This window comes from Daktulosphaira vitifoliae, unplaced genomic scaffold (genome assembly GCF_025091365.1).
Source record: "Daktulosphaira vitifoliae isolate Bord-2020 unplaced genomic scaffold, ASM2509136v1 Scaffold_1, whole genome shotgun sequence".
In the NCBI taxonomy this organism is placed as follows: Eukaryota; Metazoa; Arthropoda; class Insecta; order Hemiptera; family Phylloxeridae; genus Daktulosphaira; species Daktulosphaira vitifoliae.
This window is the reverse complement of record NW_026099572.1, coordinates 55,766,777-55,785,013: the sequence shown is the minus strand read 5'-3', so window position 1 is coordinate 55,785,013 and position 18,237 is coordinate 55,766,777. Positions and strand designations below refer to the sequence as shown.

Below are 18,237 nucleotides of genomic sequence, written 5' to 3'. Positions count from 1 at the left end.
TCATCTTTGAGTATTAACACAGCAAAGTTAATACTTAGTGGCACAATCAAAAGCTATTTCAAACCCTTAACGCTCTAGCAGAAATCTTTAGCAATGTTTGTATTTTTAATTATGATAACATTTTTTTTTACCCTCTCAAATATTACATACATAAACCCCCGAAATTATTTTCTGGTTGAGCCACTGTTAACACTTGATAAATCAACCTTGTTCCTATCATAAATTCTTAATTAATACTAAAATGGGTACCTCTTGTACTTGATGTCTAAAAGAAAGTCATCTAAAATGGATTATGGAATTTTAGTTTTTTTTTATAGTTCATTGAGTTAGAGACCCCTTAGCCATTTTATAAGTATATATTATCTAAAATTTATGTTTATTAATTGTTTAAAGGTAGGGGATGTATAAAAAAAATTATATCAAGGAAGCATAAATTTCATAAATGGTACCAATCATATATTATATATAGTAGAATTTGTCATACATCTGATATTGTAGCAGTTTCAAAGGAAGTCAGTATTGGGGTACCATGTAACAATTTTGTCCATGTACCTTGATTTAACAATTCTTTCATCTAATACGAATTAAAAACATAGTGACCCTTGAATACTACAACTAAACATGAGTAAAAAATGATAAAATTAAATTTTTTATAAACTATGTTCATGCAATTATGCGCCTTTAAATAAACTCGGCATAAATATCTTTTCATAAATGTTTTACCAAGAGTGCAAAACATATAAGTCAAATAAATGACATTAAATGTTCCATTATTTCAATATTGTAAGTAGATCATAAATAGTTAAATAATTTCATTAAAACTCTATGAGAATCTTAGATTTTGGTAGTAAACCATAAAAACACTAACAAACAGGGCATGTCATTTTTGATTTATAACAATTAAACAAAAATGAAAAATATACTATATATATGTATATAGATTTAAAAAATAATGTAGGTATATATTTATTTTAAAAATAAAGTTTTGAACAAAATATAAGTTTTAAACATAAAGATTTTCAACAATAAAATTTCATTAAGATACATAACCTTATTAAAAATATATACTATGGTTCTGAAAAAAATCTATTTGTTTAATTATTTTATATATAAAAAATATGCAAGATAAAAATAATAATTGATTGATAAACAAGATATAATTATTAATTTAGTTATTATGAAACACATTATCTTAGAATTTAAGATGTGTGCATTAAGAAAATCAAGTAATAATAATAAATTGTAAAGACATAAAATTGATGAGGAAATACATCACACAAAAAAAAAAATAGGAATAAGAATGTGACGTTAAATGTAATTAATCACATGATAAGTTTAATTAAAATATTTTAAAGTGATTTCTCAGATGCCATGAAATTTAATGCATTAGGATGAACTTTCAAGTAAATAAATAAAGTGATAAGAGCAAAAATAACAGCCAAAGTAGGTAAAACAACTGTTACAACATTTTTCTTATTTTCCAAAAATTCCTTCTTACGTTCTTTCTTTTGTTTATTAGTTTCCTTTGGTTTGTTACTGCGAGAATTCCTCATTCTTGTCTATAAATACATATTAACAAATATAAATTAATACTTTTTTTTATATAATAAGAATTGAACACTTGTAAAATAAAATCTATTTAAAATGTTAAACCACAATAAATACATCTTGTTTGAACAAATACAGTTTACCTCTCATAATTTTTTTATATCAATATGTTTTTTGACACTGATTACAAATGTGCAATAATAAAATAAAATGGTTAAAAAAATTATCACGTATACTACATTAGTATTCTTCCTAATGTATAGCTTTTATAAATGATTTTTAAAAAGAAAGTGCTCAAATTCAGAGTACCTATAGCTAGGATTGTAATTTTGGAAGCCTCTTTTGCTCCATTCTTAAACATTTAAATTCAATTTTTTGGTATTTTCAAAATAAAGTACATTTTGCAAACAAATATTATTAAAACAAATTTTGGGGTTACCCACACCTATCAACTTGATTGACATACTAGAGCCTATTTTCAAGTTATGTTAATTCGATGGGATGAAAGATACAGTAACCCAACAAGTCCAAAATGTCACACGAAACAGCATGTTTTTATTAGAATTTCGTGTAAATTATCAAAATAGTAACGTTCGCGCAAATTGGTAACAGTGTTATACGCAAACTCAAAAGTGCTACAACTTTTCAACTATTTTGACCGAAATTTTATTTTTGAATATTTGTAATCGGTGTAAAAAAAAAAATTAAAAAAGTCGTATGGGAGTTTAACTGCATTTATGTGTTTTTGTTTATTAAACAGTTTTTACTTTTGCAAAACATGAACCATGTTTGATGTTAATTAAAATAAACTCACTTTTTGATTTTTAAATATTGAGAATTTATAGAAAACTAACTTGAATTAGCGACGTTTAGAGAAACAAACACTTGTCAACTACAAAATTATTATGATACACTTGCCACGAAAACAACCTAACAGTACAAATTTTCATGGATTACAAGCCACGGCATTGACTGAGGTATCAGATTTGTTTACGTCGATGTGTTTAATTATCATGATCTGTGATAACAGAATTGGACCACTATTGCTTCTACCTTGAAAACGGTCATGGGTTAGATAGTTCTATTGAGAAATTTTGTTATGATAATATTTTACTCTATCCCAATATCAATAAATCATATTGATAAGCAAACGGGAACTGAGCTATGGAGTTGAAGTCACAAAAATTTAAATCAAATTATAAAATATCAATGTTTTAAAAAAAAATTTTATGATTGAATTTTGTATAATAATTTTACCATATAAAACATAGCTTTAAGGCAATATGATATCTTAACAAATATAAAAAAGGTAAATTGAACTAACGTAACATATTAATTGTATATTAGTAATTACTATTAGAAATATTTTAGAATGATATATGAAAATCAAATAAGCTGACATTGACCCAAAAAACAATGACTGTGTTTCAATATCTAAATCGTGATGAATACTCTGAATTTGTTTGTGGTTGTGGTGCTGCTATAGTAAATATTAGTATCACGTTTCCAATCAACAAAGTTATATTTAGACAGGTAATTAAAGATATTTTATTCAAACTATTAATTAAACATAAAATTTTATCAGTAATATTTTCACTTTCATTAAATATTAGATTAGAATTTACTCTCTTATCATTTTGTATATTATTTTTTTCAGTAAATGATAAATGTTAGGTGTGATTATTTTTTATTTTTGTAACAAATCTCTAAACATATTTGTTTTATATTATTTAAATATTAAAATAAATAAAAATTTTTATTTAGTTCTAGAAATATATTATTGTAACTATTAAAAAATAAGAAATTTAAAAATCATATATATATAATATACTCAAAACTTGATACGCAAAATAAACAAATTAGTTCCAGTATGTCTAAAAATAATATATACAAAATTTGATTGTGATTGATCAACCCTAACACATATTTTTTAAAAAAATGTTATATTGTCAAATTATTGTTAGGCTGACCATTTAGTTAATATATTTGTTTACATGTTAGGCATTCACCACCGAACGTTAATCATTCGCTTAAACTAAAAATACACCAGTAAAATTTATATAGAAGATTTATCTAATGAGAAATAAAAGTTCAAAATAATCTTATTGTGTTGTAAACAAAACAATGAGTAGATATTACTGTTTATAATTCTATGTATTAGTGTACCACAGCTAAATTCAGGAATAGAGTCTGAAATAGCTTCAGCTATATATGAAATGTTAGAGAGAGAAATATTTTTATTTTTAAAAATGTAGATTTTATATATGTCATCTCTTAGAACAAAAACTGGAACAAGTATGGTGCCTGAAATTCCCTTGTTCAAAAATTTAATAAAAAAAATAATGGCAAAACAGTGATACGAATTCTTATTCTATTTGGACCACTGAAGAAAATGTCAAAGATATTTTAAAGGATGTTATTGATGAAATGATAAAACTTTATAGAGTCAAACTTAAAAAAGTATTGCCTAGAGATGACCATAAAAAATTTCTTAAATTATATAAAATATTTCTAGGAGGTGTGCCAACACTAATGATGCTTATAACCTAACACAATGGATGACAAAATCATTGTACTACTTAAATATATATTTTTATTTCGAAACCAATTCAAAATTACAGAACACAAAAATAATTGTTTAAAACGAATATGCTGTTTTATTAATTAATGCTCTGTAGAATCATGGTAATCTTGTTCAAATGCTGCCACATCTAATATAAATGACATTTCATTTTTATAAAATATGTATTTTTACAAAAATGATGATAGCTGAAAAATCAGTAGTAAAATTCATTAATTATTTGTAGTATTTGAGTGGAAGGCGTATTGCTTTTTTAATATTTAATAAAAGATTAAGTAATGATATGTCAAAAAAGAGCTGAAAAAATTATGCATGAGATACTTGAAAAAGATTCACAAAAAAAGTTAATCCTCAAGTTTAAAGATTTACAACAATTTCTCCACAAATATTTACCATTAGATATATTAGGGGCTAGTTCAACAAATATATTTAAAAGGTTTAATATTTCTAATAATTTTTAAAAATTCAGCTGGAAAACTGGAACATTTATTAAGGGCAGATTAAAGGCAAAAAAGTGGTGAAATCCACAAAAGCAGTCAACAATACTGCAGAAAAAGGGATTAAACTTATGAAGGAATACACTGAAAAATTTACAAAAAATGAAGAACAAAAGTAATTTGTTTGGAAGTAAATAAATCGTAATTTTCTATATCTATATTTCAGTGTTTAATTAATTAAACAAGAAATAAGTGATTATTTATTACTTGAAAATTTTCCAGATTGTTCAAAATAACAGAAAACAATTAACTGGATTTGCTAGGATACTATCAAAAAATCATATACTTCTACAACATTGTATACCAATAATTTATTTTGATTATCGTAAATACCCTTTTTTTCATAACAATATTACAATAATTATTATTATATAAATATAATAGAACAAGGAAATTATTATATATTTAAAAAATATATATATTCGTATAATATTATAATAAAATAGATTTTTTTCGAAAATATAATTTTGAGCAAAATTTGTATTGGATCTTTAGGTGTAATGTATATGTTTAAAAAATAAATAATTATGGGTATAGCCAAAACCACTTTAAATTTCATTTATTTGAATGTAAAATAATAAATATAAGTAAAATTTTATTATAACTCTTTTTATAGAAAACATAATTATATTAATTTAGTTTTATTCTTTTTGTATTGTTAGCATAATAGTTTTCGAGATAACTTAAAAAAACTGATTAACTACCCCATACTTCTAATACTCAACGCTTTTGTGGCAAGTGTTAGAATTGATCAATCGCAATCAAATTTTTACATCTTTTTTTTAGACATACTAAAACAAATTTGGTAGGTCTCAATTGAAATATTTTGAAAATAAAATTATATCTCTTTAATTAAGGAACACCCTAATATATATAGTATAAATCATCTTACCATTTTTATTGGTGGCTGTTCTTTGTTTTTGATGTAGCTAAAATTGTAATCTCATTAAAGTTCAAAAAATGTGTTATTTATTCAGCTATTTCATTTCACTCATCTGCAAATATGCATGCATATTTGTTATTTTATAAACAATAATATGACCTCAAAATTTTTGTTTATAAACATTCCATTTTTTATCACAAGGATTTTTTTGTATATACATATTTTGTTGTTCATAAACTACTTTAGAAAAACTACAGAAAAAAATCATATCAATTGTAATTAACCATGCATTAAAATTTAGTAGGTTTTCATTAATTAATGTACATACATTTTTTTATAGTCCTTATACATTATATAAAAATTGAATAATGTTAAAATTAATATTATGAATAATATTAAAATTAGGCATGTATTCTGAAAAAGTCGTCTTTCTTGATATTTAAATAAAAATATATACTAAAAATATTTTTGAAAATGTTCGTGGAAGTTTGACAATTTTAACTTATATTTATATTATAGTTTTTAATAAACTTTATGATTAAAAAAAGAATAATGTTCTAAAGATTAACCTTGTATAAGAAATTGTCCATAAAAGTAAAAATACATTTTTTCTTTTCAATTTTTTTGAGTAAATTTGCCAATATCAATGTTTTAGATATATTTAACATAATTTTTCTATGGATTAGTGCTGATTATATAATTGGGTGTATAAAAGGAGCTCAGATTATGTTTTGTAAAAAGCATTCTCTCTCCAAAAAAAATGTCACCAAACTTCTTTAAACACATTTGTGTTGAAGTATTTTATAATAGTAATGTTAATCATTGTAAAATATGAAATTTTACTGGTTTCTATAAATCCTGGTCTCTACTATGCTAGGACCCAACTTCATTGTTTTTTTTATTTTTATATAAATTAGAATCTATTAAATAATTGTTTTTATTTTTCCAGATGCTTCATGGTGTAGCTTTAAAGCATGCAACTAATCAATTGTTTAGTGAAGGGTTTTCTACACTTTATCGAGGTATTGGACCACCGTTGTTGCAAAAAGCCATCTCAACATCTTTAATGTTTGGTACTTATGATGCAATTCAAAGACCTTTAGCAAATTCTAATATGAATCCAAATTTATCAAAAGCAATTGCAGCAATGATGGCTGGTACAGCTGAAGCTACTTTAACACCATTTGAACGTGTACAAACACTTCTACAAGATAATCATTATAACAAACAATTTATTAATATGAGACATGTTATCAAAGTGATTGCTACTGAATATTCTGCAACTGAATTTTATCGTGGATTCATACCAGTTCTATTGCGGAATGGTCCTTCAAATGTATCATTTTTTATATTTCGTGAAACTGCTAGCACATATGTAATAATACCTCCAAATACTTGGTTTGGTTTCAAAATATTTAAGGAGTTTTTTATTGGAGCTTCTATTGGTGCATTAAACAGCACATTATTTTACCCATGTAATGTACTAAAAGTTCATATGCAAAGCAGCTTAGGAGGTCCATTTAAAAGTGTTAAACGAGCTGCAATAGAAATTTATAAAGAACGTGGACATAGAATTTCATATTTTTATAGGGGTGTTCATATGAATTGCACACGATCATTTGTTAGTTGGGGAATAGTTAATGTTGCATATGAAAATTTAAGGCTTGTAATAAAAAGTAATTAATGATCGAATCTATAAAATTAAATAAATACCTAAAACTCTTGTTATTGTTGAATTTTAATTTTATTTGCTAAATATTTATTGTGATTTTAATTTTAAATAGATTAGAATATAAATTGTTATTAACTATCTGCAAATTTACCAGCTTTTTATTTTTTGTTGAGATATTTATATTTATTGAACATATAATCACTTTACATTAATCTTTTTCCCTACTTAACATATTTTAATCACCTATCTTCAAAATAAAAAGCATAAATAGTTTGTAAATATTTATAGTTAAGTGAATGTAATAAACATACTTATTAGAGAATAAAAATTTTTTTTTTCTTATGAAAAAACGATCTTCATAACAAAAAAAGTTTCACTTCATCCATATGTACTCTTAACACGCATTAGTTTTATATGAAACAAATCTATTTTTTAGGTCCGTCAGTCATACATCACACTTTTTAGTAGATAAAAAAGGCAATTTAAACTTTTTCTATTTCCCTTTCAAATTAATTCCTTTTTAAAAATATTTTTTAAAAGTTATACAGGTTTGANAAATTAAATTTAGTTCAATAATTCAAAGTCGTTTTTCTTGACTTAATAAAGAGATAAATTATAAATAGGCTTAACTTTATATTTAATGTAAGTTAAATTCATATAATTCTTATGTAAATGGATGACCTAATCATTATGGTTTTTACTTGTATAATACAAGTAAAAACCATAGTTGTAATTTTTTTAGAAATTAATAACAGTGTAAAGTTGAAATTGAAATTGAAAAAAAAAAATTTTTTTTTTTTAAATAGATTTTTCTATTTCCCTTTCAAATTAATTCCTTTTTAAAAATATTTTTTAAAAGTTATACAGGTTTGAAGTCAAATAAAATATTTTCGAAAGAAAAAAATAGGGAACTTTGTCCCTTAACCACCTCTTTCTTAATACACCAATGCAGTTTACTAAAATAACTATCTTAAAAACACTTTTAACAATTATTAAATTTTTTTAAATTTTAAAATTTTTACACAAAAAACGTACTTTTTTCTTTAAACTAATTTAATTTAACTTTAATGTCAGTTTTCACCACGAAGACAAGTTCAAAGCTTTATATAAAACATTTATAAAAAAAATTGTATTAATTCATACATTTTTCAAAAAGTTATAGCAATATAACCATTTGCACATAGAAGATAAGTTGTGGGGACAATTTTTTTTTTAATATAAAAGTGTCAGTATTGCCGTAATTTTTTGTGAAAAAGTTGCCATTTTGAATTTCCTTCTGTAGGTAGGTAAAGGGTCAGATTTAAAAAAAATATACCAAATGATAGGTTATACAATAACTAAGATATGTATAAAAAAATGTTGTTATTTTTATCCATTTTTAAAAAAATGATGGCATTTTTAAGTAAAAAAAGTTTTTAAAATTTCTAAAATTACTAATTTTTACAATTGTAATTTTTTGGGGGATTTCCTCTATTTACTGGGAAAGAGAATTTTTTTCGTTTTTTGAGGATACCTTCGACTAGATACCATTTTTACTGAACCTAAAAATCATAAATCGTCTTTTGACGTATTGTTGAAAGAAATCGGTTCGGTGAGAGTTGAGAAAAAGTCTTGACAAGTAATAGACACACAAAAATAAATAAATATATCATAGTAAAATTAATAACTTCTCAGCTTCGTATCGAAGCTAAAAATCAAATCTAATGGTGGTAACATTTTGATTTTTCTTGTGTAATAGTTCATCATCTATGATTTAAATAAAATTGTAATAGTTATATATTTTTTTAAATATTTCGTAAGACCATAGTGTATGGTTGGGTTGGGTAATTAGAGTAAAGAGTATTAGACATTATACCTGTTGTTATTTACTATGGTCTATATTGTAAGATTACTCATTGTAAATCATTACCATTTTTTTTACACCCGTGGTACTAACCTTTAATTTCCAAAGAATATTGCTACTTTGATAATTAGAATTTTTCCAAAGACTTTGTAAGCGTTTTGTTTATCTTTAAAGCGGTACATTCTACAGAAAACACCACGATTGATCGACAGTACTAGTTTTCATATATTATATATTTTTAATTATTTTGACTTTTGTATTTAATAAAAAACAATTGTTTTTTATGTAATATTATGTAAAACATTTTTAATTGATATAAATTTTTTGTATTAATATAGTTATGGCTTTTTCAAGTGATGAACTAAATTTTCTCGTCTATAGATATTTACAAGAATCCGGTAATTAATAATCTAATTTATAACATTTCATAAAATGTCATTTTTATGGAAAATTATTTTATTTTTTTGTAAAGGGTTTCAACATTCAGCATATACTTTTGGTATTGAGTCTCATATATCTCAATCTAACATAAATGGAGCTTTAGTTCCACCAGCAGCTTTAATTAGTATTATACAGAAAGGTCTTCATTATACTGAAGCTGAGATTTGTGTTGGAGAAGATGGTTCAGAACAGCGATTAACTGAAAGTTTGTCATTAATTGATGCTGTAATGCCAGAAGTTGTTGCTAGTCGACAAAGTCGAAACCAACAAAAACAAGCAGTTGCCAAAAATGAAACTCAAGAAACAAATGGAGAAGAAGGTGCTACAACAGTAACTCCCGCAGTGACTAGTACTGAACCTATGGAGATGGATAGTAGCATTGAAATTCCAGATGAAAAATCAACTGTGCTGACAGGTCATGAATCTGAGGTTTTTATTTGTGCATGGAACCCTACTACAGATCTTCTTGCATCTGGGTAATGTATATTTTCAAACAATATGTTTAAAAATATTAGCTTAAAGATGTTTTAGTTAATATATAATGTATGAATGTTAGACCATAATTGTGTGGGACAATCAATACTTTTGAATTAATAATTTAAATGATATAAATTAGTATAAAATACATCAAAATATTTATATTAATTCTTATCCTTATTATAATTTTAGTTATTTGTTTGTTTCTATTAAATAATTTTTTAATTTTAGATCGGGTGATAGTACAGCACGTATATGGGATATGACTGATAACTCAGGATCATTAAGTATATTGAGACATTGCATTCAAAAAGGAGGTACTGAAGTACCTAGTAATAAAGATGTTACATCTCTTGATTGGAATGTAAGATAAGTTTATTAATACAAATTTTTTACATTTATACCTTGTAATTACAAATATATTATAATCACTATAATCTGAATTTGTGTTCAAGTATAAACTTTTTATTATATAATTTTTTTATCCAGAAAACAGTTTTAATTAGAAAACTGTTTCTAACAAAATATTGATTTTTAAAAGCATAATACTAAAATGATCTTTTAATTTTAGTGTGATGGTACATTATTAGCAACTGGTTCATATGATGGTTTTGCTAGAATTTGGACAAATAATGGTAGATTATCCAGCACACTAGGTCAACATAAAGGTCCGATATTTGCATTAAAGTGGAATAAAAGAGGAAATTATATTCTTAGTGCTGGAGTAGATAAGGTAAAATTTTTTTTTTTTTTAATTAAAATTAAAATTTATTTAAATTGCAAATAATTTTGTAAATTTGATGTTTCAACATAAGTTCATATTTATTATTTATGTTAATCACTTTTAAAATTTTCATAATTTTCTTGATTAGACATAATATAATACTTATCATCAAAAAGAAATATATAAGTACAAGTAAAGTATATAAGTATATATATATATAATTTTTATTGATTTCTATTGAATGAAGAAATTTATTAATGACTTGTTTGCATTAAATCTTTTTTTATCTTATTTTTATTAGACAACAATTATTTGGGACGCTGCTTCAGGTCAGTGTAATCAACAATTTGCATTTCATACTGCTCCAGCTCTTGATGTAGATTGGCAATCAAATAATAGTTTTGCTTCATGTAGTACAGATCAGTGTATACATGTATGCCGCCTTGGTTTTGATCGACCAGTCAAATCTTTTGAAGGACATACTGTATGTTCTGTATATATAAATGTATTTTTTTCTTTATTAATTTAATTTTATATTTTTAGAATGAAGTAAATGCTATTAAGTGGGATCCACAAGGAAATTTACTAGCTTCATGTTCTGATGATATGACTTTAAAAATTTGGTCAATGAAGCAGGATACTTGTGTTCATGATTTGCAAGCTCATAATAAAGAAATATATACAATTAAATGGAGTCCTACCGGTCCTGGAACTGCCAATCCAAATATGAATCTTATTCTTGCAAGGTATTAAATTTAATTAAAAAGTAGTGATTAATATTTATTTATTATGTTTTGTTTTAAATCTATTTAAGTATCTAAACTTAATACCAAAATAATCAAAACTATTGGTTATACTGAGTGAAATTATATTTAAAAAGAAATAATGTTATTAATCCCCGTTTTATGTTAATAAAATGTTACAGTGCATCATTTGATTCAACTGTACGATTGTGGGATGTTGAACGAGGAGCATGTTTACATACATTGACAAAGCATACTGAACCAGTATACAGTGTAGCATTTTCTCCAGATGGCAAATTTTTAGCATCTGGAAGTTTTGATAAATGTGTTCACATATGGTCAACACAGGTACATTTAATTTTTGTTTTTTTATATGCCTGTTCTTCAAAGACTGAAATGATTATTTTCTATAATTTTAGAGTGGTCAATTAGTTCATAGTTATAGAGGAACTGGTGGTATATTTGAGGTTTGTTGGAATTCTAGAGGTGATAAAGTTGGTGCTAGTGCATCAGATGGTAGTGTAAGTATATATTTTTAATATTAATTTATATTTTAGTGTTATTAGAAAATAATCAGATAGCTAATTAATTTTTGGCTTAATTTTATTAATTTATAATTAAAATTTAGTAGATATGCATAAATAAAAAAATAATGAATTTTTATTATTTTAAATGTTTCAGGTGTTTGTATTGGATCTCCGAAAACTTTAATTGTAATTAGTTGTTAGATAAATTTAATTTTTAGTATTATTATTATTTTGAACGACTATTATTTAGTGATCAAGTGACTACTTCACTTGAGTTAATTATTTGTATTTTTATAAAATTCTTGTATTGTAAATTGAAATATAAAATGACAATATAACTTTTGCATATCTTTCTATGATTTGATATTTATCTCTAATGAGTTTCATTTTGTTAAAGTTGAATGAAATCATTTTTAATACATTAAAACCCTAAAGATTGTGCTATTTTGATTAATATATATATATAGTGGGGTCGCGGCATAGTGGGGACGTTTCATAGTTAGGTCCAATATAGATTTAATCTGACGGTGTTTAAAATTCACTATCATAAGAAACGCTTCGATGCTTACCTGTTGATAGTGTTTAATTCTAAAAAATTGATGTATAATTACAAAAGCAACATCAACTTCTATTTCCTTAATTATATCCAGATTAGTAATTCTTTTAATCATATATTATATAATTTTTTAAATTAATTGTTTTCAAATTATTATTGATTTTGATTTTTAATATGTTAAAAGTAATCATTTTTAAACCTACTTTTTTTTGTCATTTAAAGTGAAAGTTTTAATAAAAAAAAAACCAGCACAGGGGGGTCGCTGCACAGTGGAGACATGGCATAGTTGGATTAAGTATAATGATATCTGACAGTGATTAAAATCACTATAAAAAAAAACGCTTCGATGCAAATCTTCAGATAGTGTTTAATTTTAAAAAATTGGTGGATTATTACAAAAGCCTCACGATCTGCTAGTTCCTTATTAATATCCTGATTAAAATAAAGTATGTCAAATGAAAGAGGACTATAAATATTATTTCTCATTAAAAAAATTGTATTGATCCATACACTTGTCAATAAGTTATAGCATTATAAAGTTAAAAATGTAAAAAATAAAATCGAGAATTTTCACACAATAATAGCATTCGGTAGACATTTTCACCATGAAGACAAAATAAAGTCCGAAATTTTTTTTTTCATAATAAAGTATATTACATTAGATTTAATTTAAGATATATATTAAAGTGTCAGACTTTCCGGAACACTTTCAAAATTTAGTTGAAAAAGTTCTACTTTCTATATAAGTGGCGTATTTTGGGGGGGTGTCCTCCATGTCTGGACACCCCCCAACTTAAAAAAAAAAGATGCATAATATATTGGCATTACCTTTTTTTTATAATATACTATAAAATAAATGACAAAAATGAAGTTAATTTGATATGATTCGACGACACGTTACGAGATTTATCTACATTTTATCAGGGATATCTAGAAATTATTTGAATTTCACTGGGTCATATGACTGGGAAATATGACAAAAATACCCGCAGGAAAAATATAATAACAACGGAAATATTCTGAACTTGTAGCTTATTTTGAAATCTATTTTATATAGTTTATCAGTTTAGAGAATTATACATTTGAATAATACTATTATTTGATATTCATTTTTTCGTCGACCGTCGAGCATACAGCTATAACGTGCCATAAAGTAAGTACTAAGTACCTACCTATTTATTCAAATAAAATAAATAATTAAAATATGAACCAATCATAGGAATTTTATTAGAAATTACGAATAAATATGTAATAAACTATTATACAATTTTAATTTTGTTTAAATATTTAAAAATAATATTTTTATTTTTATTATATCTTAACTAAGTTATTACGCGTTACAAAAAAAAGTAAAGTTTAACAAGTCATTTATGACTGAGTTTGTAAAAGTTTATTTTATAATTTTGACCAGTATTATGCTTCAGTTAGCTATTCCAAAAAAATATTAATTCATAAATAATATTTAACGAAACTAGTAATTTTTACTTGTTTCCTTTTACCCGTGCTGTCCATTTATACATTATACTAGCAATATAGTCTTTGAAACTGAGCCTCCCCTTAAAAAATACATATCAACTACTAATATGATTAATAAACTATTAGAATAAGAGTAAGTAATTATATTAAAATATAATATTTTGTCACTGAATAGAAAAATTCGTGTTTTGTCAATATTGCAATCTACGTTATCTATAAATAGTTCTTTGGGCGAGTTTTACAGATATCCGGCAGTTATTACGACGATGGCAGTTAGAGTAAAAATACCGCACTGCCGCCCGAGTGTTTCAATCATATTATGTAATATTATGACTGGTGTAGCTGAGGGGGCCAGGGCAAATTGCTTTTATTCATTTAGTATTCAACAATTTAAGTTTTTTTTCTCTAAGTTACTTATACTTGTATGTAACTCTACAAAATGGTTCTTTAAGAATTTTTCGAAAAAATAAAAAATTAAACGTTTTTGAATTTTGTTTAACTATTATAGTTTGCGACAATTATGGAAAAAAGTGTTGTAAAATTACCAAAAATGGCACAAAAAAAGAAAGGATCAATTACTTCATTTTTTAAGTTAACACCTACTACCTCAGAATTTAATTGAACTCATAACAACGATACTCTTACGAATAAACGAGCATCTTCGGCAGTTAACTCGATTGACTCTGCTAAAATTTGTCGCACTTTAAGTTTAGATACAAAAGACTCAAATAATATTTCTTTTACTGAGGACATAAACTGTAGTAATAATTATGATATTGAATTTTATATTAACCGTAAGTTATCGAACGAAGATATCTTAATTGTTATGACGAAAATTTGGATGGCAAATATATCATTCAAATTCCCACAAAAACTATATACAGTTCAAAATAAACCAAAATACTTAAAGTTCCAGTATTCATGGCTATTAAGATTCCCTTGGTTGGTATACTCGATAAAAGAAAATGGTGCATTTTGTCAAATCTGTGTAGCTTTTTCCAAATTGAATGAAAATAACGGACAAATCTTAGGTGCATTAGTAAAAAAAAATATGATAATTGGAGAAATGCTATTGTTGTTTTCAAAGAACATTCTAACAAGGGTTACCATAAAACGTGTGTGTTAAGTTCAGATAATTTTATGGATGTTGTAAAACACCCTGAGAAATCTATAACGTGTAAAATAGAAACTGGAAGAGCTGAACTAATTAGAAAAAATCGAAAAAATATAACTCCAATAATTCAAACCGTAATTTTATGTGATAAACAAAATATTCCTCTCAGAGGACATTGAGATTCTGGGAAAATTATTTTTGAACAAGAAAATGACAGGCTTATCTAAGAAAATCAGGGAAATTTTAGAGAAATATTAAGATATAGAGCCCAAGGAGATAAACATTTAAAATCATTTTTGGAAGCTGAAGGAACAATAAAATATACAAGTGCAACACTTCAAAATGAAATAATTGAATCCTGCAATAAAATTATTTTAAATAAAATCGTAACAACACATAAATGCCCAAAGATGTTTCACAATACTTGCTGATGAAACAGCTGACATTGGTGGAATCGAACAAGTATCTTTGTGTGCACGATATTTAGATGTTAAAAATATGATTATCAAGGAAGAATTTCTTCAGTTTGTGCCTACGACAGATACTACTGGAAAAGGTTTAGCCGATATTATTATACAAAGTTTACATTCATTTGGTGTAGATACAAAATACCTTAGAGGACAGGGTTACGATGGATGTGCTTCTATGTCTGGTCAATTTAACGGAGCTCAAGCTATTATTCGCCAAAGTCACCCGCTTGTGACGTATGTTCATTGTGATGCTCATGTTTTAAACCTTGCTATTTCTTATTCATGTTCTATACAAGAAATACGAATTTTTTTAGGAATAATATCTAAAGTTAGAGATTTCTTTATATACCCGAAGCGAAAAGATGTGTTGAAAAGTCAAATCGAAGAAAGCCAAGAATGTATTACAAAAAAAAAAACATTAAAACGATTATGTGCGACTAGATGGGTGAACGTTTTCATGCTGTCAATGATTTTCTTGAGCTTTTTGAGTACGTAATTGAATCGTTATTTATAATTTCGAAGTAGAGTGTTACTGAAACATCATCACAAGCAAGCAATCTACGAACATCAATACTGAAAGGAGATTTTATTATTTGTTTACTTATTGTGAATAAAGTATTTAGTTTTGGGTTACCTCTTTCAAAACAACTTCAAAGAATAAATATTGATCTAGGTGAAGCTATGGATCTTGCGGAAGATACAATAAAAGAACTTCAAACTTTAAGATCGAATGTTGACTCTGAATTTCATAAAATTTTTGAAAATGCATTGACTTTATCAAATAAACTAGATACAAATATTTCCATACCACATATTATAGGAAGACAAACGAAAAGAGTAAATATTGAGACAAATTCACCAGAGTCATATTTTCGAGTTGCTTTTTTTATTCCTTACTTAGATACATTTATAGATCAACTAAATTTAAGGTTTGTTAATCAAAAAATGTTGTTATTGGACTTCAAATCATTAATTTCAACAGACGAAAATGAAGCTCACTTCTTACGTTTGGCGCAAATGTACATGTTTGACTTAAATGAATGCGAAGAATCTGTGTTACTGGCAGAGTTCAAATTATGGAAAAGACGTTTAGAAGTATTAAATCATCAAATACACCAAGAAATGCCATGGAAGCAATAGTTTTATGCAATAGCCAAATTTATCCAAATGTATTTAAACTCTTACTCTTGGTAACTTTACCAGTATCAACTGCATCTAATGAGAGGTCGTTTTCTAATTTGAAAAGAATAAAGACATACTTGCGAAACACAATGTCACAAATAAATTAATATTGGTTAATTTATTATTTTANATAAATTAATATTGGTTAATTTATTATTTTATAATTATGATTTTTTTAGTTTTTTTTTTTTTAATACAGAGGTGGTTAAATGGTTTGGCTATGCTAGCCATTAACATAGAAGTTGGCATTGATACAAGTGAAGTAATTGATAATCTAAGTAAAAAGAAGAGACACCTAGATCTTATATTATAAATTTAGTTTTAAAGTTCAAAAATTGTTAATTTAACTATAATCTTTAAAATATAAAATATAAGAAATAAAGATCATGAAATATTAAAATAGATCTTAATATCGTTGTATCTTCACAACAATTTAAAAAGTGATTAAAAAAAAAAATGTTGGTTATCACTTATCAGTATTAAGTAATATAACATCTATATTCTATAATTATTCCTCTTTCTTAATTATAAAAAATATAAATATCACACATATAGCCAATTATTTTATTTCCTTCATCTCTTCATTCTTTTTATTATTATAATTAATATCCTTTATTTTCTTTTTTATGACAAATACCAAAGTTTCAAATTTCAAATTACTTGTCAATTCCCAATATAGTAATTTGAAAAATAGTAAGTTTTTTTTTACGTCAATAAACATTTTTACAATTTTCGTTTGTAAGGTTCATTAAATGTTGGACACCCCCCGAGAAATCATTCAAAATACGCCACTGTTCTATATACATTTTTTAGATTTAAACCCCCCTCGTATCTAGGGAAATGGTCCGATTTTAAAAAAAAGTATGTCGAATGAAAGATGTTTATATATTCTACTTCTCATGAAAAAATTGTATTGATCCATACATTTTTCAAAAAGTTATAGCATAATAAAGTTAAAAATGCAAAATACAAAATCGAAAATTTTCACACGAAAATAGCATTCGGTAGCCATTTTCACCGTGAAGATAAGATAAAGTCCGAATTTTTTTTTTTTTCATGATATAGTATATTACATTAGCTTTAATTTAAGATATATATAAAAGACTATCCGGAACATTTTGAAAATTTAAGTTAAAAAAATTAATTTTTTGTGAAAAAGTTGTCATTTTAAATCCCCCCCTGTGGGCAAGTAATGGGTCATATATAAAAAAAAAATATACCAAATGAAAACTAATGATGCTACGCATCTATAAAAATTTGTTCATTTTTGAAAAAGTTATGGCAGTTTTAAGTAAAAAAAATTGAAAAAATTTCGAAAATTAGCGATTTTTAAATTTGTAATTTTTTTGGAGGTTTCCCCCATTTACGGGGAACGAGAGAATTTTTTTCAATTTTTAAGGGTAATTTCGTCGACTAGATACGATTTGTGATCTTTTGACGTATCATTGAAAGAAATCGGTTCGGTGAGAGCTGAGAAAAAGTGGTAAAAGACACAAAAAAAAA

General features: G+C 25.3%; 3 protein-coding genes across 6 annotated transcripts; 2 read left to right on the top strand and 1 right to left on the bottom strand.

Annotated features, from left to right (window-relative positions):
* Positions 1–937: 937 nt before the first annotated feature.
* Positions 938–5,608, bottom strand: LOC126894142 (single-pass membrane and coiled-coil domain-containing protein 4). 3 transcript variants are annotated; one of them, XM_050664919.1, is made up of 2 exons: positions 5,519–5,608; positions 938–1,559 (listed from the first exon to the last, which is right to left on the bottom strand). In XM_050664919.1, exons 1-2 carry the CDS (start codon positions 5,519–5,521, stop codon positions 1,350–1,352), a joined length of 213 nt encoding a protein of 70 aa, XP_050520876.1. In that variant the 5' UTR covers positions 5,522–5,608; the 3' UTR covers positions 938–1,349. The 3 variants fall into 3 exon arrangements, with proteins under 3 accessions (XP_050520876.1, XP_050520877.1, XP_050520878.1); XM_050664920.1 differs by lacking the exon at positions 5,519–5,608 and adding an exon at positions 2,363–2,526; XM_050664921.1 differs by lacking the exon at positions 5,519–5,608 and adding an exon at positions 2,316–2,495.
* Positions 2,619–7,327, top strand: LOC126894138 (mitochondrial nicotinamide adenine dinucleotide transporter SLC25A51). Of its 2 annotated transcripts, none has more exons than XM_050664907.1 (3): positions 2,619–2,857; positions 2,920–3,081; positions 6,459–7,327. In XM_050664907.1, exons 2-3 carry the CDS (start codon positions 2,965–2,967, stop codon positions 7,191–7,193), a joined length of 852 nt encoding a protein of 283 aa, XP_050520864.1. In that variant the 5' UTR covers positions 2,619–2,857; positions 2,920–2,964; the 3' UTR covers positions 7,194–7,327. The 2 variants fall into 2 exon arrangements, with proteins under 2 accessions (XP_050520864.1, XP_050520865.1); XM_050664908.1 differs by having other exon boundaries at positions 2,909–3,081.
* Positions 7,328–9,210: 1,883 nt separating this feature from the next.
* Positions 9,211–12,292, top strand: LOC126894133 (F-box-like/WD repeat-containing protein TBL1XR1). The gene is made up of 9 exons (XM_050664894.1): positions 9,211–9,422; positions 9,497–9,941; positions 10,174–10,306; positions 10,514–10,675; positions 10,968–11,150; positions 11,210–11,412; positions 11,592–11,757; positions 11,829–11,930; positions 12,091–12,292. Exons 1-9 carry the CDS (start codon positions 9,365–9,367, stop codon positions 12,118–12,120), a joined length of 1,482 nt encoding a protein of 493 aa, XP_050520851.1. The 5' UTR covers positions 9,211–9,364; the 3' UTR covers positions 12,121–12,292.
* Positions 12,293–18,237: the final 5,945 nt, after the last annotated feature.

Excerpts from the sequence above, each read along its gene's own strand:
- LOC126894138 (XM_050664907.1), top strand. The coding sequence starts at position 2,965 with ATGACTGTGTTTCAATATCTAAATCGTGATGAATACTCTGAATTTGTT. Across the intron at positions 3,082-6,458 it reads ACAAAGTTATATTTAGACAG|ATGCTTCATGGTGTAGCTTT; the intron begins GTAATTAAAGAT and ends TTATTTTTCCAG.
- LOC126894133 (XM_050664894.1), top strand. The coding sequence starts at position 9,365 with ATGGCTTTTTCAAGTGATGAACTAAATTTTCTCGTCTATAGATATTTA. Across the intron at positions 9,942-10,173 it reads ACAGATCTTCTTGCATCTGG|ATCGGGTGATAGTACAGCAC; the intron begins GTAATGTATATT and ends TTTTAATTTTAG. Across the intron at positions 11,413-11,591 it reads ATGAATCTTATTCTTGCAAG|TGCATCATTTGATTCAACTG; the intron begins GTATTAAATTTA and ends AAAATGTTACAG.